Here is a 24,641-nt window from a genome sequence, read left to right as displayed (position 1 = left end):
GTTAGTTTCTCAGCAGTCCTCACTGCTGTTGTTAAGTGAGGGTTGTGGGTCATTAAGTGGGTCCCAGATGGCTTGCAAGCAGGCCGGCAGGTGCAGCATGAGTGCAGCAGGGCCAGCGAAGGCTGTTGCTGGGTGGGGGAGGGTGCATGAGTGGCCCATGAGGCATGGCATGATTGTGGCAGGGTTGGGGGTGGCTGCTGCAGGGCAGGGGGGAGTGTGAGCGACTTACTGGAGTGACTTGCAACCTTCACTGCCAGCTTCCCCATTGTGAGAAAGCTGACAGGGAAGGTCAGAAATGGTGATTGTGTGACCGTGGGACGCCGCAACCACTGTAAGTGCAAGCTGGTTGCCAAGCACCCAAATCATGATCATGTGACTCCAGGAGTGCTGTGACAGCCAGAACTTTGAGTCTGGTCATCTCCTTTTTCAGTGCCATCCTAACTTGGAATGGTCACTGAACAAACGGTAAGCGAGGACTACCTGTATTGTTAACTCCACTGTCCAACAGTTTCTCTACCTGGGCTTGCTGTGGTATTCTCAGGCATGGTATTGGAGCCTTCCAGACTGATGATACCATCCCACCTCATTACCTATACAAAATCTACTTTCTTGGGAGTGATTCAGGATTTCAGGGCTGTTCCAAATTATATTTGGCCATGTAGTAGAACATACTCTGAATGTTTGTTATTGTTCTGGACATCATCGGGTTCCATTTTTCATGGACAGATCATTAGCTGGCAAGTTTTAGTTTGATGTAGGCAACTTGTTGCCTTCCATATTTTGGACTACAACTCTCAAAGTGTCTTACTGCTGGCCATGCTGACTTAGGGCACCAGGTTGTCTAGCCCTACTTTAGACTAACAGGAGCCTCTAAAATCTGTAGGGATGAAAGGTTTACCAAAAAATGTACATCCCTGCTATGAGATGGCTCTGAATGGTGTCCTGGGGGAAGCATGTTCCTGTTTTAACAGCTCATGATTCTACTGAAGTCAACTGCTTGAAAAAGGAAAAAACAGAGATAGTTCATGCTTAACATCCTGCTGATTTCTCACTATCAGTGGCACTGTATAACCTGTTTGCAAACATCCAGCTGATCAGCTGATTAGTGAAGATTCCCATGTTCCAGAGGACACTATTTTTTGCAGAGAGCTGCCAACTGCCTACTCATATTCCAGAATAGGAATCTAATTTTTAATAAATAATATTTAAGGCATACATTTATATTATTGAATGTAGCAATACATGAAAAACAGGTACCTTGCCAAAATTAAAGGCAAGGTACAAATTAGAATTGTAGTGCTAAATCCACTGCAGTGAAATTTTTTTTTTTTTTTTAATATTGACAAGTGTAGCCATAACTGAGAGCATATGATTCAGATATTTTGTGCAGAAGCCTTCTAGTGCCATCTCAAACAAACTTATTAATAAAATCTGGTAATCACAACCAGCTTCTACCACAACTCTTACTGTTTGCTCTTTGTGACACACTAAGTATATTATGCGAAAGTCACATTGCTTTTTCTATTTCAACAGTGCTTGTGCATTGCAATAAATTTGTAGTTTGGGCTATAACTGTGTTATGCCATGTCATGGACACAGGGTGGCAGAGTTCACATATCATTATTTATTTATTTGATTTTTTTTACTTACTTGAATGTATTATATCATACTAATGTGATTAGTGTGGTTCTAACATACTATGATTTTTGAACCTAGCCACTGTAATTTATGAAACACGTACAGCTTAGCAATTAGATCAGAACCAGGCCACTGTGATTTGTTCAACAATCAGTGAATTGCTTATTGCTGTACGTGAATCAAGACGTTGTCTAATGTCTGAGGTGTAATCGGTCACCAATGACACAGATCAACTTCTCTAATGGCAATGGAGCTGGATTCTGTTGTCACAGCCTGAGAAGGCAGAAGAGACTTGAAGATGGCCGTAAGAAAACTGACAGAGAATTCTGGTGATCCAATGGAGCAGAACAGATGGGGAAGAAAAACAGGGTGCAACCCCAGAAGAGGGGGGAGGAATAGCAAAGAAAGCAACACAGTGTCAATGGCAGAGTTCAACCACAGGGCACAAGGACAGGCCCTGAGGCAGATGCTCTGCCATTATCGCTGCCTAAGGGCGAGCTCTAGTGGTTAAAGGACAGATTCCTCCTGATTTTTAGCATACCAAAGAAAGTCATCTAATGTGCAAATACAGACAGACGGCTGCTTGGTCACAATGTAGTCCCGGCCATTTTTACAGACAGAGGATTTGCGAAGGCGTCGGTACTCCTCCTTGTAGCCCAGTATGCATCCATCAGTGGGGTTGCCAGGATTGCTGGAATGAGCCAACCACTTCGTATAGTCCTTCTCTTCACCTGAGGAAGGAATAATGGTCAGATTTCTAAAACTGCCAAAAGAAACTCAAAAGAGTAATAAGTGGTGTTCCTGACAATTTTGAATTCTTCACAAAGTTTTAAAGTGAGGCATTGCTGGAGTCTAAGGGAATTGTGATATAGTTTTTCCAGCTGAAAGAGTCTTGGCAAAACGACATCTCGTGGGCCCTGCATTTGCAACGCATGCTAATCAACAAAAAGGAGTAAGGGGAGAAATCCTTGCTCCCCTCTCCAGTCAATTTAAGAGAAGGAAAATGGAGGAAATGTGTTTTGTGGCATAAGATAAATAGGAATAGTCTAGAGATAGCTGGACTATTTATCTGTGCCTAAAGTTGCCCAAATTCTTCAATTGTTTTCTGAAAAATTCAGATTTTCAGAGTTAATTCAATATGCATTTTGAAATGATCTTGCCCACCTCTGAAAATAACAGTGTTTGGTGAACTGCAGCTGGAATTACAGACATAGTTGCAAATATGCCAAGAGCTAATTTGAAAATGGAGTTACAGGCAGTCCTTGGGCTATGATGGCAAATGGGACCGGGATTGCCATCGCTGAACGTTGCAGTCGTAAAGCACAATGTCATGTGACCACATAGCTTAGTGACAGCAATCCAGGCAGCCCCGGTTGCCATCATAACCTTAAGATGTGCAGGTCATTAAGTGGGAAGTGGCAGGAGTCCCAGGGAAAGGGCATGGGGGTGCTGAGGGGAGTGGGGGAGGCCCAGCACGGGCCCCGCATGAGTGGGGGAGGGGATGCTGCAGGACAGCAGCTGAGGGAAGGAGGTGTGGCACAAGTGCAGGGAGGCTGGGAAAAGGAGGGAGTGGCACATTGCGCAAGAAGGCTGGGAGGGACATACCAGAGTGACTTGAGTCCTTTCCTGTTGGCTTTCTAGGCACTGTGAAGCTGGCAGGGAAGGTTGCAAATGGCAATCACATGACTGCGGGATGCTGCAACCATCTTATGCAAGCTGCTTGCCAAATGCCCAAATCGCAATCACATGACTGCGGGGGTGCTGGGAAGGCTGGAATTTTGAGGACTGGTCATAAGTACCACTCATTCAGTGCTGTTGCAACTTCGAACAATTGCTGAATGAGTGGTTGGTAAGCGAGTACTACCTGTATTCTAATTTTAAAAGGTGCTGAATCACATCAACAGCCTATACAAGATGTTCCAGTTGAGTTACTCCTCTGATTCACAAAGCCATAATGGTGTGTGGCTGCTGATACTTCTATTAGTAGTAAGATCACTCACAGTCCCTGTTGAGGAGATCGTGGAAGTCAATGGTATACGAGATCCACTGGCGAGATAAGAGGCTCTCTCGAAATCCCCAGATGCTAACGTTCATTGATTTTGCTCCTGGTTCTGATGCCAAACCAGTAAAAAAGATAGGTTTTTCACTGAAAGCATAGTTGTGCCAACACTGTCCTTCATCTGTTGAGAACCTAAAATAAATAATGATTAGAAATTTGGTTTCAAACCATGGCTGCGGTTTATTTAAACTAATCAGATGGCTAATTTGGCAACTATCCCTAATAAGAGATATTGATTGGCCTGATTGATGGCTCAGGCCAAAAAATGTGGAAATATTCAGGAAAAAAAACAACAACACCCAAGCAAATACACACATTCACCTTCTCCTCACCTCTTTCTTTTGGGGGGTGGGAGGGGAAGGAGATGGTGGAACAATAGATTTCCTCTCAAAAAATAATCTTCCTTTTTTCCTCAAGAACTCATATCTTACAAGAGAAACTATATGCTCACTGGTGACTTAGTGTACACCAACCATGACTGCCACTTCTTTTCTTCTTTATACCCTTTTTCCTAGGCTTTTTTTTTGGATATAATTCCAGGTTTATTAACTTCAAACTGAACCCCTTGTTCTGGAGAGCTTATTTCTGAAATAAGATTACAAATTATGTTACAATCTTTTTTATCTAAGGCTAGCTCTTCTCTTTTTTCATGTATTTCACATGTTCTAGTCTCAGAGCAATCTAATTTGACATTATACTAGGAAAACAATTTCTTTGAACTGCTGTAACTAGTGATGTGGGGGCTGAGAAGCAAACAATGAACTTCTTATGTCCTCCCACTAAATGAATATTAGCAAAACTCTTGCATACTTAATCATGCTGACAAAATGAGTTTGTTCAACAGCCACAATGATGCCCCCTGAGTCCAAGATTGCATAGTGATGGGGACCTTCAAGCGTCCGTGTCCAGGTGTAGCCACCATCATCCGAAATGTAAACATCTGGGTTTGTTATTGAGATAGCATCTCCAACACTTCCTGCAACATAAAGCACAACACCACAGATAGTAATTACACCACAGTTTTCTTATGAATATCTACCACATGTATTTCTTTGTCAAGCCCACAGTCTCTCGCATCCTTTTACAGTGTGTCTCTCCTAATCAAGCAGGGAGAAAAAGCCAACCTAAGTTGGATCTGAAGATTATACAAGTCAGGTGAAGGATCACAAGAAAAGTCTCTGCTCTTGCACATTATTTCATTACATATTATGTGTGCATAAGATTAATTCATTACCATGAGCAATAATAATTCCAACAGCATTTGGTTCAGTCAGAGGTGCCATAGGTACATTCAGCTTCTGGGAGATGCTATAGGATGCATGAATGTGAAGGTTGCACTGTAAATATAAGACAATCCAAACAAGAATGAGGGACAAAATGCAAGTGCATCATGGATCTGATTTCATTAAACATAGAGCTAGCACAATTACTTGTCTCAGTGCATTTGCCAATGTGGAAAATCTCTACTAATGTAAAGCCAAGGCAGACTTAATTTAAGCATCAGAAACTCAAAAGTGAGGCAATTCATTCAGAACCTGTATGGTTCAAGCAACTTTCTAATTTTATAGGATCAACAGTTTCCTATCCTCTCCTTTTGGCTAAATTAAACTAAACTCAGTAAACACTTTTTCAGCATTCTACTTTCCTTGCAAAATATTCCTAATAACATTTTTCACTTCTATTTGTATTGCAAATCTAGGCATTAACCTGTCTTGCATATGAACTAATACAACTACACAAGTCCAACTTCCCACTGAGCAATTCCAAAGACTGCTTAAAATCAATTCTGTACATGTAACATCTTAGCATGATGCCTTGGTGTCAGTAATAGTTAGTTCAGACCTACATCTTTTGCTTGTCAACATTTATTAAATAACACCTCATTTTTGTTAATACATAAAAAAACAAACCTTTTCTTTATTTTTGGCTGTTGAGTCACACTTAGCATTTTCTGGTTTCCTCAAGTGTACCCACTCCCCTCCTTGATCAAAGGTAATCACAGACTGAATGGAATTATCTGATTGAAGGAAGAAAAAGAATAAATCCATGACTCTGTACAATACATTATAATCCATACAGCATCCTCAGAAAATCTAAACTTTGGTGTTTTTTGTTTTGTTTCCAGGTTATGCAACAGGCACCATCCCAAGCACTTAAGAACCATGAACTTTTGCAAATATTACTAAAAAGCTTTTTCTCTAGCAACTATCCATGTTTAATTTTTTAAAGACAGATTGCACTTTAATTAAACTAAAGCAGGAAACAACATCTGAGATTTATTCAGGAAAATAAGTAGATAAGGAAACCAACCAACAAGCAAACCACCCAGTATTTTTTTGCAACGAAGAATGACCTTCCTTCAGCAGTTTCTTTTTACTAGTTTATACCGGCAACAGACTGAAGATTCTAGACCAGGGCACTTCTCAGGGACTGGTTATGTTGCATGAAAAGACACTTTATACACACTGAGCTAAATCAGCACCGAATCATTCATTTCTCAGCAAATGGGGAAGGACACAAGTCGGGAGCACAGCTTGTCCTAGCTATATTACTTACAACAGAATAATCATCCCTATGCTTAGGAGCAATTTCGCCAATATATGTAATTTGACCTCAAGGTTTCAAACAGAACTTCCTACGCAGAAGCGTCATCTTTCTGGTTTGAATAAAATATCATTACTGACATACAGAATTTGCCAGCCTCACACTGCAGCTTGACATTCCTAGTCTGAATAAAACTTTTGATCACCATCTACAGAAATTTCTAGCTTTACAACAGTTTGGCACATGTTAATTTTATCTTCTTACTTTACACAAGTAATGTAAAGAGATTCGACTTTGAGCCAAAACCAAATAGTTCTAGTCAATATGACATAAACAATTACAGCCAAAGAGCTAATTAATTGTGCCTAAGAGTTTTATAAAAGGAGAACTAGGATCAGTGCTTCACAAGAACATCTTCTAGATATGGAGCTGCCCTTGAAGAGTATCCAGAAGCTTCAGCTGGTGCAAAATGCTGCAGCACGGGCAGCTATGTGTGCCCCTAGGACGGTACATGTTACACCTCTGCTCCGCGAGCTGCACTGGTTGCCAGTTTGCTTCCAGGTCCAATTCAAGGTGCTGGTTTTGACCTTTAAAGCCTTCCATGGCATGGGGCTGGGTTACCTGAAGTACCACCCATCCCCAATTACATCTGCCCGTCCCATCAGATCTGGCAGAGAAGGCATGCTGCGGATCCCATCTGCTAGAGAATTATATTTGGCGGGTCCCAGGAGGCGGGCCTTCTCTGTTGTGGCAGCCGCCTTGTGGAATCTTCTCCCCCCAGAAGTGAGATTAGCTCCATCCCTCTTAACATTCTGCAAGTCCCTCAAGACCTGGCTATGTGATCAGGCCTGGGGCTCCCAGGGGACTGGGGAGATTTTACAATGGCTCCCTTATTAATGTTATCCCCTCCTATTTTGTGTGTTTTTACAGTTTTTTAATGTGTAATTGTTTTTATGTATTTATTATTTTGATTGTTTACATTGCCCAGAGTCACCTTGGGTGAGATGGGCGCCTATATAAATATGATTGATTGATTGATTGATAGATAGATAAGTAAATAAATAAATAAATAAATGTGTGTGTGCGCGCGCGCGTGTATTATGAAGGTAATAGGAGTATTTCTTTCATTCTAAATGAAATTGTCTCCAAATATTTTAACCATTTTCTTAGCAGAGTTCAGCAATTCTATAATCTTTCAGTGACTATTAAAGAAATTTGAAAGTGAAAACCCACCCTCTGAAAGCACACTAGTAATATAGGTGCCTCGTAAGGAGGTTATATTGGTGAAGTCTGTCTCTCCCCCAGTGGTAGTATAGAGATGCCTTTCCAGAGACTTGGAGTATATGATGCCTTGATCATCAGAGGTGTAAATTGTTCCATATCCTGTATCTGGAAAGGAAACAGCAAATTGAAAGGTGAGAATCAAAGTTTTACAGAAGACGGTTGTAACCTGTATCATGATCTACCATCAAACTGTAGGTTACTAGAAAGCTCATGCAGACAATCTGTATTCCAGGATAGCCTAAAACTTATTACTGAATGAAAAACCATATGAAGTCTACCTAAATAAAAACATGCTCATACAATGTGTTTATTTAAACTAGCATGGGAAAGAAAGTTGTCAGGAAGCCCACATGTTTACATACACTATACTGACACTGAGAACAGATTCTCAAAACAATTTGTAAATTTGCTGGAAATCCATTTACTAAATAAGCAGTTCAAACATTTTTGTCTTGGGTAAAATCTTTGTGCCTATATAATGGTAACTATTTAAAGAACCACTGTTCTTCTAAAATGTAATTCTGTAACCATTCTCAAACAAGATTTGGATACACTGAAGCATACATCACCCATCTTGTATTCCCTCTCTCACCTCCAGGTTCATCTACATGCATGAACACCATGTCATCATTCGCTGCCAAAATAGAGTAAAATTGTTCTTGTCCAACTGAAGGAAGTTGCGCCATGTTCCATGTTTCACCTTCATCTAGTGACACATGGATTCTCCTTGTATTAGTCTAGATAAAGCAAAAACGTACTTTTTTTTTCTCTAGAAACATCCACATTCATTTTTGAGGAAGCTATTCATAATATGAAACAACTAGAACATGTTTATGATGATATACTGATTTTATAACATAATTTAAAAAACAGTTGGTGTTTATTAAACAATGACAAACTTTAAAAGAACTTATATACCAGAGTAGTCTTGCCTTTTGGAAAATATAGCAACCAGAGGTGGGGCGGGCAAACTGAAGCTAAAGCCTCCTGGGGCTTAGTTGGGCCTCAGGGCTGGTCAGTTCAGACAAGTAAGCACCAGTGTGTGCTTGGTGGTGGCCACTAGGTGGACAAAGGAGCCTTCAGCGGCTGGGGATGCTGGAATTATGGCTGATGGAAATAATACTTGTGCACCTGAGAGTGTCTTCTCCATTTCTGTAGCATAGCCTATGCTTCCTGAATCTGAAAGGGGCTGGGAGTAGCCATTGGTGGGGCCTTGGAGGTTGAGGCTGAAGGGTGCCAAAATGTATGGAAGGAGGAATATATAGAAGGACCTGCAGCAGATGAGATACTTGGTAGGGAGATCTGGTATGCACCTGGTTAGCTCTATGAGGGAGAGCAGGGTACAGACAATAAAGAACCATGATACTGGTTCTAAGGTGAGAACATTTGACAGCTTCCATGGATCACAGCCAGGCATGATACTCAGGCAGTAGTGGGAAAAGTCATGGATATGATGTTGTACATCTTGGGAGGAACAGAAATATTGGTGCAGGCCAGGAAAAGAACCAGTCCAAATCAGCTGGTGCTATTTCTCCAATCTCTCTCCTAGGCCAGCTCAGTATTTCTCTCCCTCCCATCTCACATTAGCTGGTGAAGTATTTCCATCACCATCTGAACCAGTGGAAGAGCTGTGAATAGTTTCTTTGTTTTGTTCTGTTTTGTTGTTCACCATATTTTTGTGGACTTCTTGCAATAACTCAATGGCTCACAGTTTAGGGACGTTGCATTAGAGAAAAGAAAAAAGATCCTGATGTGAACTAAGAGCACCAAGTCTACAGAAATACAAAAGAAGCCCAAGAACATTTTTCCTACCTTTTGGGTCATCACAGATGCAAAGAGAAAACGACCACCCAGGCCAAAGGAATAGATGTTGTTTCCTATGGTCTTGAAGGTCTTCCCAAAGTCTTTAGTTTTTTTTAACTCTAGTAATCCGAGATCAGTTTCTTGAAAAAAAGAAGTATATAAATTAAGACTGCTCCATTTAGAGAGAGATAATCCCCCTCCATGACATACTAACAGCTAACTTCATCCCAACCTTGTGCAGGTCCCCAGTCTGCACATACTGAACATGGGCAACTGAAGAAAGAATTTATATACATAGGCTTCCATTTTGCAGACATCCACATAAACATCAGGATGGAAAGCCAAACTACCTCAAAAACAGAGTACCACAGGTGCTTCAATACTTGAAGCCCTCTTTACATCAGCAATGCAGTTGATTCATATTTACAGGTTATGCTATAGACAGGTTTTCCAATTCTGTGTTCACATAAGATGTTTTATATCTGGCTGTAAAGAAAGATTCTTCTACTGTTCATTATCATTCATGAACAGGTTCAATTCCACATTTTGTAGTTCAGTAAGAATTAACTATTTGAATTTCCACTCTCAGAAGCTTCATCTCATGCTATATGTCATTGGAAAATAGGAACAATTCATTATTGCTGTCTTGATTATGGTTTCAGTGAAACAATGATGGGTTTTTTTTCAATATGTGAGGTCATATTTATAATTGTTCTCATCCTCATATTTATTGTGCTCCAACACCTAAAATTTCTCAACTGAAAAAATGATAACCACTGTAGCAACTTTAGGAGTTACTCATAAATAGTTTGGAAAAGGGGCAATCTGAAGCCCCAGGGTCATATGTAGTTCCTAATCCCTCTTCTGCACCCTCTAGAACTTCTTTCAACATCATAATCAAAAGTTAATTTCATGTCATTTAAAGACAGTAAATACCTATTTACTAGGCCAAAGTTCTGTAAATTAGAAATGCATCAAGCAGCAGAAAAAATTAACAAAGGAGTGAAAGAGGGGGAAAAAAACAGAACTACCGCAACTTCTAAGCACTTGCAAACCAGCTAATGTTTTGACACTTCCCACTATGTTTAGTGAGGCTTTTTTAAATTAAAAACTCTAAAAAGCAAGACAATGGAATTTTATAACTACAATTTTTTATGGGTGGATCACAGGGAAGATTCCAAATGTTGATAAACAAATACATAGAATTAGCTAGAATATGATTTTCCCACTTAAAATAACTGCAGATGGTTAAGACTTCTTGAGGCTGTGGACTCAAAGAGAATAATCCATCAAATCTGCAGAAAAAGCTCTAAAGTGAAGCAGCTTTGTTTATTATAATGAGCATTACTTACTACAAGAGCCATTCAGGTAGGTAGTAAAGAAGATGGTTCCACCAGAACCCCTAAGGTCAAGAGAAAATGCCCTTTAGTGTAATAGCAGAAGTGCACTAAATAAAAAACTGGGACTTCAATTCTGTGTGATGAATTCATACATCATGATAAATTATGGCTTCACTATGGTTCATTAAATAAACTACAGTGGTACTTTGGTTTACGAACTTAATTCGTTCCGTGACTCTGGTCACACCCCGAATTGGTTGCAACCCGAAGGAAATTTCCCCATAAGGTTCAATGTAATTACCGTTAATCCGTTCTGGCGTGGAGGACAGGGAGGCGGCTATTGCTTGGCGGGAGAGTCCCCCTCCCTACGACCACATGTCAGGGGCGGAAAATGGCCGCAGACCACGTGTCAGGGGCGGAAAAATGGCCGCGGACCACGTGTCAGGGGTGGAAAAATGGCCGCAGACCATGTGTCGGGGCGGAAAAATGGCCGCGGACCGTGTCACGGGAGGGAAAATGGCCGCGGATCCGGTTCGTAACCCGAGGCAGAGTTCGCAAACCGAGGTAAATTTTTGCGGCCAGAGCTGGTTGTAACCCGAAAAGTTACAACCACGGACCATGTGTCAGGGGCGAAAAAATGGCTGCGGACCATGTGTCAGGGGTGGAAAAATGGCCGTGGACCATGTGTTCAATGTAATTACCGTTAATCCGTTCTGGCGTGGAGGACAGGGAGGCGGCTATTGCTTGGCGGGAGAGTCCCCCTCCCTACGACCATGTGTCAGGGGCGGAAAATGGCCGCAGACCACGTGTCAGGGGCGGAAAAATGGCCGCGGACCGTGTCACGGGAGGGAAAATGGCCGCGGATCCGGTTCGTAACCCGAGGCAGAGTTCGCAAACCGAGGTAAATTTTTGCGGCCAGAGCTGGTTGTAACCCGAAAAGTTCATTAACAGAGGCGTTCGAGGTACCACTGTACAATTAACCAGATTCTGTTATCACATTGGGCTGGGTAATAACACTTTGTGTAGCTAGGTACACAGAAAACACTAAATCAAAATCAAAGCAGAAATGTGTGAAAGTATTGTCTTAGTCTTAATATAGCGTAAGCTTTCCAGTTGTTTTGGATTTCAATTTCAGGAATGCTGTAGTTTGAAAAATATGGACATTTCAGTTCTCTTAATTTTCAATCAATTGGTTGGGGAATTATGGGAGATGAAGTTCAACATATCTGGAGGACATCTGTTTGGGCAAATTCATGTTTGCAGAGATGAGTTGTCACAAACTGTATCTGGTTAGTAAGCCAAGCCAAGATTTCTTAAAGTTAAAAATGCATCAAGTGGCAGAAGAGCCATTGGGATTGTATGAAATCCATGAATAAGGCTTACTGACAATGTTCAGCATTCAGTGAAAATAACAGTCACACTGTAACAAGGAGTTCACTTCTATATGAACTAGACCATTGGTTTATTACTATGCTAATAGGCAGTAGCTTTCCAAGGTCTTATGCAACCATTTTTCTCATTTATATGATATACTTTTATTTGGAAATGTTAGTTCCAAATCTGGGACTTCTATGCTGGCCTGTGGTCATCTCCCAAGTTATTATACTTACTCCCTAAATTACCCTGGAATGTTCAAGATGAAAATTACCAAAAACAATACATTTGAATTTAACAGTTACAAAGTTGGCTCTTTTTATACAGTTCTTGCTATGTACACAAATGTTGAAATAATGAAAAATACCAATACATACAGGAGATAGTTATTTTTCTGAAACAGCATACGCTACAGTTGTGATCCTAAATAAAGCCTTTAAATGCCTTGTGACTGAGAAAACAGCATTAAACATTTTCCCAAGAGCTTTCTTCATGTTTTTACAAACTAGCAGGTACAGCCCCTTTAATATACACTTAAACAACTTTAATATACATTAAAACCTTTAATATACATTTGAGCTACTTTAATATATATTCAACTACTCGTTCTCCCTGGATAGCATTTATTAAGAAACTCACCATTTGGCTAGGCAAACGTCTTTGTGGATTTCTTTCCATTTCTCACCAAATGTCTTTGATATCCACAAGCTGCCCTGGAACATTTAGAAAGGGTTGCTTATTATTGATTCATCATTCTCAAGTGCTGGGCACTTAAAAAAACAAAAAGTCTATATTAAAGTTGTACATTGTTATGTTTACAGTCTACAGATTAGACTGTAACCTAATCTGCACAAGTATTAAAAATCTATGATGCAAAACACTCAGTGAAGTAAATGAAGACTAAGAGGAAGCAGAAAAAAGAAACACTTAAGGGAGGATATGTGAGGTTGCGAGTGGGTGTGCAAGAGATGCAGTGCAGTTGGGGAGGGTGAGCGAAGGTGCGAGGGGGTGCATGAGAGGTGCAGGTTGGGAAGGGTGGCAAGGTTGTGAGGGGCTGTGCAAGAGGCGCGGGTCGGGTACATGAGGGTGTGAAGGGGTGCACAAGAGGTGTGGGTTGGGGAGGGTGCATGAGGGGTGTGTGCAAGAGGCACAGTGTGGGTCAGGGAGGGCATGTGAGAGTGGAAGAGGGTGCTTGAGAGGTGTGGCATGTGTTGGGGAGGGTGCATGAGAGGCCAGGGTCAGGGAGAGTGCAAGGGAGGATCAGGGAGGGTGCATAAGGGGGAGTTGGGGAAGGTGCATGAGGGTGTGTGAGTGGCCAGCACAGCACAAATGCAGAGGGCTGGGGAGCATGCACAGGTGGGGGAGACTCACCCCAGCGACTTGTGACCTTCCCTGCCGGCTTTCCCACTGACTTTCGGGGGAAGCTGACAGATAAGTTTGCAAATGACGATCACATGATTGCAGGGTGCTGCAACTGGTTGTAAGTGCGAACCAGTTGCCAAGCGCCCAGATCGTAATCGCATGACCACAAGGGTGCTGAGACATCATTTGTTCAGCACCACCGTAACTTCAAACAGACCTGAACAGGTCAAGGACTACCTGTATAATCATCTGTAAATCTAGAAAATGTATATTTTTCTAGATAGAAATCATGACTATAACTGGTCATTAAAAATCATCCCCCCCCCAAAACAGACTTCATTTTAGAGATCAATATCACAGTTTCAATTAGCACACCAATGAAGAAACCTCCATCCCCATTCCTCAAATCTTACCTCAGTACTGAGAGTCAACAACAAATCAGAATTCTGAGGGTGATAAATTATTTGACTTAAAGGATGGAAAGGGAGATCCGTCAGTACAAAATTCTTTGCAAAATCAGATGATCGGAAGATTCTTCCAGTATGGAAGGGGCCAGATTGATCCCCAGTCAGTATCACCTTGAAGGATGGAAAAGTAAAGATGAGAGTTATCTCCAAAATTCCACATAGGAGTTCATCCACACTGCCAGTTTATTATGTGTTCAAACTAGAAAGTCTGACTACATATTTAAAATAGTTTTTAAAAGGACAAAATAAGTTCCTGAAAGAAAACAAAACTAAGCAGAAATAGCAATAGAAATTCTAAGCTAATGCAAGGCACTGTGTTCATTGCTTTTGTGAAAAATGACAAAAGGCACTACTTTTCTATGCCACAAATGGATTTTATGAAAACCATTAAGGAAATCTCTAAAGAATGTAACTATTTCTGCTTATCCTGCTGATAGAAATGTCATGGAAAGAAAACTCTTAGCTGTATTATCCATGGACAGCCTCAATAACGCAGGATGAAACTGTGTTGGGAGTGTAAACATTTATTTTGTTCTGGAAGCAAACTAATGGCAGTCATTTAAAATTCAGTAGAAGCTAGAGAAACCACAACCATACCCTTAACTATCTCCCCTATGCAGCTTATTTAATACAATGTGCAGCAGAAGGGGAAAGAAGAATCAGATGATACTAGCCTGCTCTAACAAGTAAGGCTGCAAGGCTGCAAAAGATTACAAAGATACCACAACAATTAAATGAATCAAAGACTAGATAATCTTGAATAAACAGTCAATGGCTTAATTTACAAATGAATTTGTAGGATGTTATGTCCAATCTTTATACTGCAAGCCACAAGAAAATAGAATAATTACATAGGTAAGTGAGAATGAAAATTTTCTGGGAGAAATTTATGTCATATATGGAAAGTAGGTATCTCAAACATGTTGTCCCAACAGCTGACATCCGAGCTGCACAATTTGCATCAAGTCAAGGGCTGCACCAGACTTTGAACAGCATATCAAGGAACATAGTCCACAAGTGGAAAGTGATCATTTCTGGGAGATTAGGAAATCTGAAAAGCTTAAGGAACAGTTTGCTCAAACCTCCCCTCAACCTCTTAAAATGCAAGAAAGAGTCAAAACTTTTGGCCCTACCCAGTAGGTTCAGTACATGGTCATGGGCCAGAGATGGCCCCTGGGTCAGTCTTTTGCACCACTGGTCTAGCATGTCTTGACAAGTAGCAGCCACTGGAAAACTGGTAACAAACTTAAATCCATCTAGATTCCAGCCATGTTAATAGCTCAAGTAAGTTCTTGAATCTATTCTCTGATATTGAGCTAAATTATTAAAATGCAGTCATTTTAGACCCTTCAACTCAAGATTTCCATTTTTATCACAAAGAATAGGGCTAACAAACAGCCCAAATTGTATTGAAACCTTATGAAAAAGGGCTGATTTTTCCTACCTTCCCTGAATTCTCAGGCCCAATAGCCATTCCAAACTCTGTTCTGATGAAAGTGTTGTTAATGAGATCTGTAATGTCTGTGAAAGTTTTCCCATAATCTTCACTAAGATAAAAGGAAAAAAAAGCCATAGTAAGGATAAAAATTCCCCAAACAGCTGAAGTCATCCCTTGTCTTACTGAAGCAATAAAAAGATGTCCAAAAAAGAACTGAAAAATGTAAAAGTTACAATGTAGAAATCACAGAGTTTTTGCATGGTATGATTTAGTTCAGTGTTGAAACATGTGCACAATAATAGGTTTATACATGTGCACAAATATCCAAAGAAAACAGCATTACAGTGAAAATCATCCTGCACATAGATATAGCTACTATACTTTATCATACATAATAGGTGCTATGTTTAAGAATTCCTCTCTTCCCTTTCAAATAATCATCAAAATAGTTAACATGATTAAAAATTAAAACAAATGAAGTAGTCAATTAAAATATAAATGTATGCTACAAATTAAGAATCCATTAATCTGTACCAATTCTTAAAGTAGGGACCAGTTACCATAAAAGGCATGTGATACTAAACCTCTACAGGAACAAGATGGACTTAGCCTGACATCTGAAAGATAGTATTTTCAGCATTGGTGACTCTGTCAAAGAAGGGATTTTCACAACTGCTGCAAATGGCATCTACACATTAGCTATAACATTAGGCTTGTTCTAGAGCAGTGCTTCTCAATCTCAGCAACTTAAAGAGGTGTGGACTAATTCCCAGCATTGGCTGGTGAATCCTGGAAGTTGAAGTCCACACCTCTTAAAGTTGCTGAAATTGAGCACTCTAGAGCACTGTTTCTTTCCCAGTTCTTTCTTTTCCTGATTCCACAGTGAATTTAATTAACTTATAACCACTTATCACTCTTCTGCCTGTTGGAATCTTGAACTGGGACCAAACCACCACTGTATGCCTACCCTTTGCAGGAGCAACTCATTTTTAAAGGGACTGCCTCTTTAGGCTTCACCTCTCTGGTGTAACTTGTTTTACATAACAATTGAGAAAGGGAAAAGCAGGAACAGTCAGCCACACCAAAGGAAATAATGGAGGAAAAAGTCTAGCCAATATTTCTTGCTTCTACCTGGGAAAAGAGTGCATGATTGTAATCTTAGTTTGAAGTATATGGAATGTTACTAGGCAGGTGAGGTCTTCACCTTATCTCAAAGTTCTGTTACCTACACTGGTAGTCAAAAGGGAGCTTGCTCCTGTAGGATTTCCAACAGGCAGAGGAAGGAGACAGATTACCTTTGATTATCTATTAAGATAAAATATCCTGGGTCAATGTGTTCCTATTTCAACAAAAACAGGCGTGTGTTGCCATTGTTTAGAAGTTAAGCACGGAAAAATGTACACATTTACAGGAAAACAGCTTTTGAAAGAAACAGGTTACCCAACATATGATAGATGGAACCAGGGAAGGCTGTTCTAGCAACTGGGCACAGAAGCTTTCTTTTAAGCACTGACTTAAAAGAAAAAAGAGAAATATAATAAACGTTTATTTACAGAGAGATATATACAACTACCATTCCTTACCTTCGGTACAATTTAGACTGCCCAAAACTCATGATCACTAGAGGAAGCTGAAAAGTGGTCAACACAAGAATAACCTGGAAACAGAAAGAGGTAAAGTTACTTAGCTCAGATAGTCCAAGAAAACAACACTGACTTAATGTTATTTAACTATTTTAATAAAGTACAATTACTATAATAGATGGTACATGGCAAAAGGAACAAAGCGTTCCTACTAACAATTGGTTTGTCAGGTTGAACCAGTCTCATGCACATTTCAGCATATGGATATGACTATCCAAAAGATGGATCAACAAAACAGAATTTACACAGCCAGCTGAATAATTCACTAGAAGTCATTTTATGTTCATTCCAAAAATGACAAATTTTACAATTTTCTATAACGTTAGATAATCTTTTGGAAAAAAAAAAAAGAACTCTACTTGTTATTACAGTTATCTAATGCTTAAGCTCCTATCCTGAAATGTCACCCTATTTCTCCTTTTCTTTGCTGAAGGAAGGATAATTTATTTAACCCCTCATAACAATGACTCCTAAGCTAATCTCTAGATAGAATTTTACAGAGTAGTATCAAATACAGCTATTATTAGACTCCAAACTGTACCACGATATATTAAGCTATCCAGTGTAAGATATCAAAATAGAAACCTACTTTATTTTGCCTTTGTCTTATTTCTAGTTATTCACTAGAAATACATGTCTCTAATCAAAAGAGGAACTTAAACTGCAGTAGATTTTTACTTTAAAAAAGGCATTTGTATAGCTTTGAGAGTTATGAATCAGAGCTAATACTGTATATGCCATTCCCTTTGCTAAGTATAAAAGATTTGCATTGCAGTCTTTTTTTAAATTGTGCATCTTTATTCTGGAATGCCCAAGATTGCCTTTTGATTCTTGAAACTGTTTAAATACCTGGTTTGCATACTGATAAGGCAAGGACATTAATAAATATGTTTAGAACTTGGTATTTTGTCCCCTCCTCCCCAAAATACATATTCCAATCTTAACTCATCATGAATTGGCAGTGTCTGCTTTTCAGACATACCAGAAATGGGTCAGTCTGTCCTCTTACGCTGAGCATCAGTGAAATTCCTGAACAAATCAACCATATTTTAAATACTGTAATCCATACTAGAGAATAGCAACCTGAAGACATGCAGGTGAAATTAGGTACACCAAGGCTACCAACAAGCATTAGGCAGGATTTATTGAGAGCAAAGGGAAAGACTCCATCAGGTTAGTATTTATTTATTTAAATTTATTAGCCACCCGACTCCAATGGACTGATTTCAGCTCCTAGTGACTACATGGACATGACCATATTTTTTACCTGGCACAGAGGTGATTTGCTACTGTATTCTTCCATAATCATTGGTGGGAGAGGGGGGAACTTTTCCAGCTGAAAGGTTTGGTATTTCCTGGAATTCTCATATAAATATTATTCAGGTCTGACTCACCTTTTTTTGAGATGAAAGTTGGCTTAGTTACTGATATTATCATCAGTTTAAATAAAGGAGGATGATAAGTAGACAGAAATAACTGGATTAAGATTTCATTATCTTTGAAAGAGAGAAAAGGAAGCTAGCAGAACTACATCAGCTGCTACTGGGCACCTCCTAAGTGTTGCCTTTTGTCCCTGGTTTTAAAGGAAGAAGTGGAGAAACACATATGATTCTACGTATTTCTTCACCCCATATGCTTAATTAAACCCAACTCTTGATAAAGCCAGCTGGAAATGTATGTGACTGCTCCTGCTATTGTCACCCCTAAATTGTACAACTGACAATTGTGTCTAGAATTGACTCAAAATTGTATAGCTAAAAAAAATCCCCTTGAATTGCAGCATTCACTTTCAGAGCAAAATGAACAAACAGCAGCTCTGTGCAGGAGATGAAGAAGTATGTGGTATTTTCTCCTCTGCAAGAAGGCTTCATCACTGAAGCAATTATTACCTCAACCATGAATGTGCAGATAGATGCTAGTTACCAAACCTGTGAGTCACCCCATTTACAAAACAAAACACCTACATGGCTTCTTCTTTGCTCATGAGTAAGATGGCAATATTTAAAAGAAGAACCAGAATGGCTTGCAGCTGGAGAGAATCACTCCTTATCACCCACCAGACAAAAATAATTCTTTTTTATGTGGGAAGATTAAGGCAAAAGCATCATTATTTGAAAGCACTAAACCAGTCACTGTATGGAATTATTTCATATATTATAGTTTTGCTCCTTCTAAATACTTAAGAAACTGTTCAATCAATTTTATTACTTACTCCAGTGCTATCTCCAATCCAGGAAAGGGACACTGAGCCACTGAGGTCATTGAAGACACGCTGTAAAGAAAATTATAAAGACATTTTAGTCCCTGCTCCTGTAGCTGATGTCATCCAGCAAATATCCCTTCCCTTTCTTCCAAGAGAGTTAGAAACTTGTTTCTCGATACCATATTCCTCACAATCATATTTCCTGTTAAATTTAATAGTTATAATTTCCTAATAAGGTACATAAGAGAACAGATCATATAACCTTAAGGAGTTGACCCTCTAGATGCTTTAGCTTGGATTTCACTCCCTATGCAGGTTTGAAGGAGGGACTGCATCATACTTAAGAGAAAAGTATAAATTAAGTTATTTTAGATCCTTAAAGGTGTTTGCCACTTAATATTATAATAAATTCATCTTTGTCTCCTTTTTCATCTTGGACTATTACTAGATTTTTGTTGACTAACAGAAGTAAGAAAATTGGGAGACATTTCATGTAAATTTACTTTTATCAGAACTTCCGAAGTCTGTCAAGCTACATGAAGGAGGTCCACAGCAGAACACTGAGTTACCACTTCTACAATGAAAATGTAAGAGGAAATTGCAAAGCAGGCAAAAATCACCACTGGTCTTGTGGCTGTGCAGAGTTTATGTTAGAGTCTTACACATAAGACTGCCAGAATTTGGCAAATCCACCACTTTCTGATAATTTCAGTTATTTATGTACCATAATGATTCATCTCCTAGCGGCCAAAAAAGCTACAAACTTTGTATTTGCAGCATTTCCCTTACTTTTTTCTTTCTGTGTCAGAAATGTATCTAGTGTGGTCATCAATTCTCTTTTATTAATATAAAGATGAAGATGCCATTGAGAGCGTTTGATTCTTAGTGACGGCCATCCACGGTTTTCTGGGCAACTTTACTGAAGGAGTTTACCACTGCCTTCTTCCAGGACGTTTTTCTGACTTTCAAGTCTAGCCAACAGTTCTGGAATTCCTAGGCAGTCCCACTTCCAAGCACTCACCAGAATCAACCCTGTTCACCTTCACCTATGAGCTGGCTTGGTATTATCATCTCTTAAGGCATTATCAATGTATCCTTCCTGCAAATGAAGTCTGACTAGAGTCAAATATCATAGGGTCTTACATAAGCCTCTGTTGATGTACAACCTCAAATAACCTTCTTGTAGCATGACACTCCATTGATAAGCATATCTTTTCTACAAGTGAAGTCTGAGCAAGTTAAATATCATAGTGTCTCTTAGATAAGCCTTTCTGTTTATTTAAAAGCTAAAATAACCTTCTGGCACTTCACCCTGTTGGTAGCCAGCACTTCAGCTAGCTGTACCCAGGGGGTAACCAGTTACAAAAGCAATAGTTGCTTTAGAGTAGAATATTATTTCCTCTCAAACTTCCTTCTGTTTTATTTTGCAGAATTAGTTAAATATTCTTGGTGCAAAGTCTAGCTTACTCCATAGATAATTCAGAATTACCCTGAACTGGGAAAGGATTACTGAGATCAATCAATTCCCCAGAATTAACATTTATTCATAAAGTACCACTTAACACAATTACTAGTGTTACTCTCAACAGCTCTCTCCAACTTGATGCAAGTAGTGTGATTCTTCGCTCAATGGGTTTTTTTTCTTTTTTTGGTTATAAAATCAAGGCAGCCTGCTTCAGTGACAGACAGACAAAACGGACAAGATCAGATCCCTCAAACTTTTTTTTAAACCTAAGAGAAAAAAAGAAAAAGTCTCTTCGCAGTTTCCCGTTCTCTTCTAAGATGGCTAAAAATGATTTGGGGAGAGCAACTGTAAAGCTAAAAATAAATTAAATAGGCCATTTTTCCAGCATTCCAGCTTGCATCTGGTCTTTAAATACCGGCACAATACGCAATCAGAATAAGGCATTAGAGAACTGTGTGTAATATGCAGTACTGGTCCAAGTTTCTCTTACTTTATATTCCCTGAAGGCTGTGCCAACACCTGCTCAGTGGGATCACAGTCATCACAATAATCTTGCGTGTTGCATAAGGCACGATACTGTTAACGTTCCAAAGATACAAGCCAACCATATTGTTGCTTGCCTAAAGGTGTGTGTTAATGTTACTTCAGAAAGAAAAACAAGTACACGTGCAAACACAAAGCCAAAGGTGGCTCCACCTTAGAAGTTTCAAGGTCACCTCAAGTTAAGCTTCAAACTGCTAATACTTTTACAAAGGCTGCAGTACTTCCTTTATAGCTCCATAAGCACCAGAGCCCAGAAATCTCACAGTTCAGACATTGTTGTAAAACAGAAAACAGACTACAGGTCAACCAAGTCCAGGTGCAAGAATCAATATGAAGCACACAACCTGAGCCTCCAAATATTTGGGATGAAAGCTTCCCAGACGTATACACTCTTCCAAAATAAGGAAAACAACAGCACACTAACAATGCAACACTGGCAGAACAATTACAGCTCATGAAGCCAAACAAAGTACTTTATCCTCAGGAATCCAGGTGCAATTGTTGGTTCCCAGGGGAAAGGAGATGGCATGAGCAAAGCTGCAAAACACAGTCTCATTTTGATGCTGCTTCCCCAAACACCACGTATTTTAATGCTACACACATGAAAATCATAGTCATATTATAATTGTAACTAGCAATGTGTTTCCTAAGAATAACAGTTTAAGAAAGAAGTAAGCAAATATGCTGCTATAGCTATACAGGTATATAAAAAGGGAAAACTGATACTATGGGGTTAAATTACCTTTGGCCATGGAAACATAGCCGTAATTAGCAGCCAGTCTGAAGGCGAGAGAGGTTGCTAAGAACTATTTGTGTTACAGACAGCTCCTTCTATAAAGGCACAGAGGCGGTAATACCAATGCTCCTCCTGGACTATTCAAAAAGCAGTATCTGATTCAAATATATCTTTAGCTTTGTTGCTAAATAGCAGCTTACTGGTAGAGTTAAAATTTAGAAGCAGCAGCAAAAGTAGATGAAAACATATGGTGGAAGAACAAGTTAAACGGGAGCAAGGCAGACAGACAAATGAAGAGAAAATCAAGGGTTATTATTTGCGATTTGAAATAGAGCACTGTAGAGATCTTAAACTGCTGCATGGCTCCACTGAAGACCCAATGAATTGTATTGTCCATATTACTCAATAATATTTCTTTTAAAAAATCCATTAATTCTACCTTTCTTCCAGGAGCTCAAGCTTACTTTTTTTTTAATTGCACAACAATCCTGTGAGGTAGACTGGGCTGAGATTGATAGAACCAAAGTCACCTACCAAAGTTTCCATAGCTGAGGATAGATTTGAATCTGGGTCTCCCACACTGGATTTAATTAATCGGGAAGACTCGATTTAATTATCTAAATTGGGGTTCCCTCATGTCAGCCAACTGTTCTTCAAGAATTAAGGACCGATCTGAATTCTCTATAGACCTGTGTAACATTTTGGATCCAAAGGCAAAAGGATTCTTCAGAAAATGCTCCAAAGCACCTTTTTGTCTTTGAATATGAAAACTAAGTACTGAATAGTCAGTTTTGTGAATTTCTCCCAATTATTGTACATTTTTAAGAGCCTATAGTTCTAACTCTGTCACCACCTATTCCTTTTTCCAAGGTTACATTCAGCTCTTTTATATGTCAACAACATCAGAAAGGTATTTCACTGCACTTTGTTTATTCAATGTCCACGGTACCTTTTTAGCATCACAATTAGAACTTGACTTTGACAGTATCCTCTTCCTAATTGTATTCACAAATTTCAATCAGCACTGGTCAATTCTTGATATAGCACTCCAAGTAGTACACTGGAATTTTGTCGGAAAGTTCATTTGTTTCCTCCTACTTTCTTCAGAACAGAAACAGCTGTGCTCTGAATCTTTGCAATTTCTTCCACATTAGCCTTCATTTTTGGAGCACTCTAATCTTTTGTTAGATATTGCAACCTTATGTTATTAATTTTGAGACTTCTTATTCCATGACAAAGTCACGTATTAGGCATTTGAAATTATCGTGTTAGTTTTTAATAGCTCTTACTGCTACTTTTTGTACATATTTAGCAGTGTGTGCATTTCCTAATATATCAGCTGGTTTTAATAAGGAAGATTTTTTTCTGTTGCTACACAAGCATTTGTGATGGAATTATTGTGGATATTGCTCTCATCAAAATTAAGGATAACAATTTTCTAGATTTCCATATTTCTCAATGTCTTCCTTATAAATTTTCTGTAGGTAGACTGTATCCTACATTAAAGTACTAAATGACATTTATAAAGTCCACATCCATAAATATATGAAGAGTTTGCTGCAAATACTCAGCAACTGTGGGTCAACTGCTGCTTGCTATAACCTCTAGCTTTTTATTACAAAGGTACAGTATTTGCATTATTTCAACATGGCTGAGTTCCTTTTGCGCCAACGATGTGATGCATATGCAAAAAAACTCAAAACAGTCCTAGGCTGCATTCCACAGAAGGACGGAGTTACGATCAACAGAACCACTCCCCCCCGCCCACCTTCTGCATTATTCAGATTACATCTAAAATACAGTGCCCAATTCTGGGCACTGCATTTTAGGAAAGATAATGACAAATATATTCATGGAATGAGAAACAAGATGTTCATTTAATTGGGTTTTTTTTTTAGTGTATTTAAGTTTTTGTCAATAGTTTGCATTATGTACTTTGAAAAATAAAGATAAAAAAAGGAAAAACCCATGAGGAACAGTTGGAAATGTTGGGTTTGTTTAGTCTGGCAAAAAGATGACTGTGGGGAGTCTCTGAAGTATCTGAAGGGTTCTCACGTAGAAGGCAAGGTAGACTTGTGCAGCATTGTTCTAGAACACAAGACAAGAAACAATCAGCTTACATTGCAAGAAAACAGAGTTCAGCTGAACATCAGATAGAATTTCCTAATTATAAGAGCTGTTCAGCAATGGAAACCACTGTCTTGGGAAGTGGGTGGATTCTCCTTCTCCAGAAGTATTTAAACAGAAGCTGACTATCTGCTGGGGATGCTGTAAGTAGTCGAATTGTGCACTGGGTTGGACTAGATTATCTCTAAGCTCCTTTAGAACATTTACATTCTATTATTCCATCAGCATTCAAGAAGTAAACATTTTTGTTCTCTTTCTCTTCTGAAGCAAATAAAAATACCTGCTCTGACTTCTTTTGCCTTTCTCTCTTTCCAGATAATTCTTTCAAGAATGCTCATTCGGCTCCTCAGATGGTCAGCGTTATGTCACTGAAACTACAGTATGCCCTATTACACCTAGGTCTCCAAACAGTACCCTACCATTTTTTTCCTCCATCTTATTCAACAAACCAAATTTCCCATCTCCATCTCCATCTTCTCTTATTCTGTCACTAGTATTAACAATTGTTTGAATATACTGTCAATTCACTGCTCAAGTTAAAGATGATGTATTAGCCAATATTTTATTTCCATAAATATATGTGGAACATTAATAATGTTTATTCTTTATACTTAA

General features: G+C 39.2%; 1 protein-coding gene across 2 annotated transcripts in view; it reads right to left on the bottom strand.

Annotated features, from left to right (window-relative positions):
• Positions 1-24,641, bottom strand: part of SORT1 (sortilin 1) — a 46,007-nt gene that overhangs the window by 7,537 nt on the left and 13,829 nt on the right. Inside the window, exons 1-15 of one of the 2 annotated variants that reach the window (XM_088153339.1) lie at positions 21,906-21,968; positions 19,165-19,224; positions 16,893-16,966; positions 15,316-15,418; positions 13,818-13,982; positions 12,682-12,755; positions 10,681-10,730; positions 9,338-9,468; positions 8,118-8,262; positions 7,475-7,630; positions 5,608-5,714; positions 4,932-5,034; positions 4,508-4,673; positions 3,639-3,829; positions 2,180-2,369 (exon numbers count right to left, since the gene is read on the bottom strand). In XM_088153339.1, the coding sequence (XP_088009465.1) occupies positions 2,180-2,369; positions 3,639-3,829; positions 4,508-4,673; positions 4,932-5,034; positions 5,608-5,714; positions 7,475-7,630; positions 8,118-8,262; positions 9,338-9,468; positions 10,681-10,730; positions 12,682-12,755; positions 13,818-13,982; positions 15,316-15,418; positions 16,893-16,966; positions 19,165-19,224; positions 21,906-21,923 (1,733 nt within the window). In that variant the 5' untranslated portion in view covers positions 21,924-21,968. Of the gene's footprint in view, positions 1-2,179; positions 2,370-3,638; positions 3,830-4,507; positions 4,674-4,931; positions 5,035-5,607; positions 5,715-7,474; positions 7,631-8,117; positions 8,263-9,337; positions 9,469-10,680; positions 10,731-12,681; positions 12,756-13,817; positions 13,983-15,315; positions 15,419-16,892; positions 16,967-19,164; positions 19,225-21,905; positions 21,969-24,641 lie in introns of those variants that run through there. The other variant, XM_088153338.1, reaches the window with a different exon arrangement.

Source organism: Python bivittatus, unplaced genomic scaffold (genome assembly GCF_059951505.1).
Source record: "Python bivittatus isolate LINGU-HERP-01145 unplaced genomic scaffold, Pbiv_v1 ctg000700_np1212, whole genome shotgun sequence".
Taxonomy (NCBI): Eukaryota; Metazoa; Chordata; class Lepidosauria; order Squamata; family Pythonidae; genus Python; species Python bivittatus.
The sequence above is the reverse complement of the archived record's forward strand: the minus strand, read 5'-3'. Positions and strand labels throughout refer to the sequence as shown.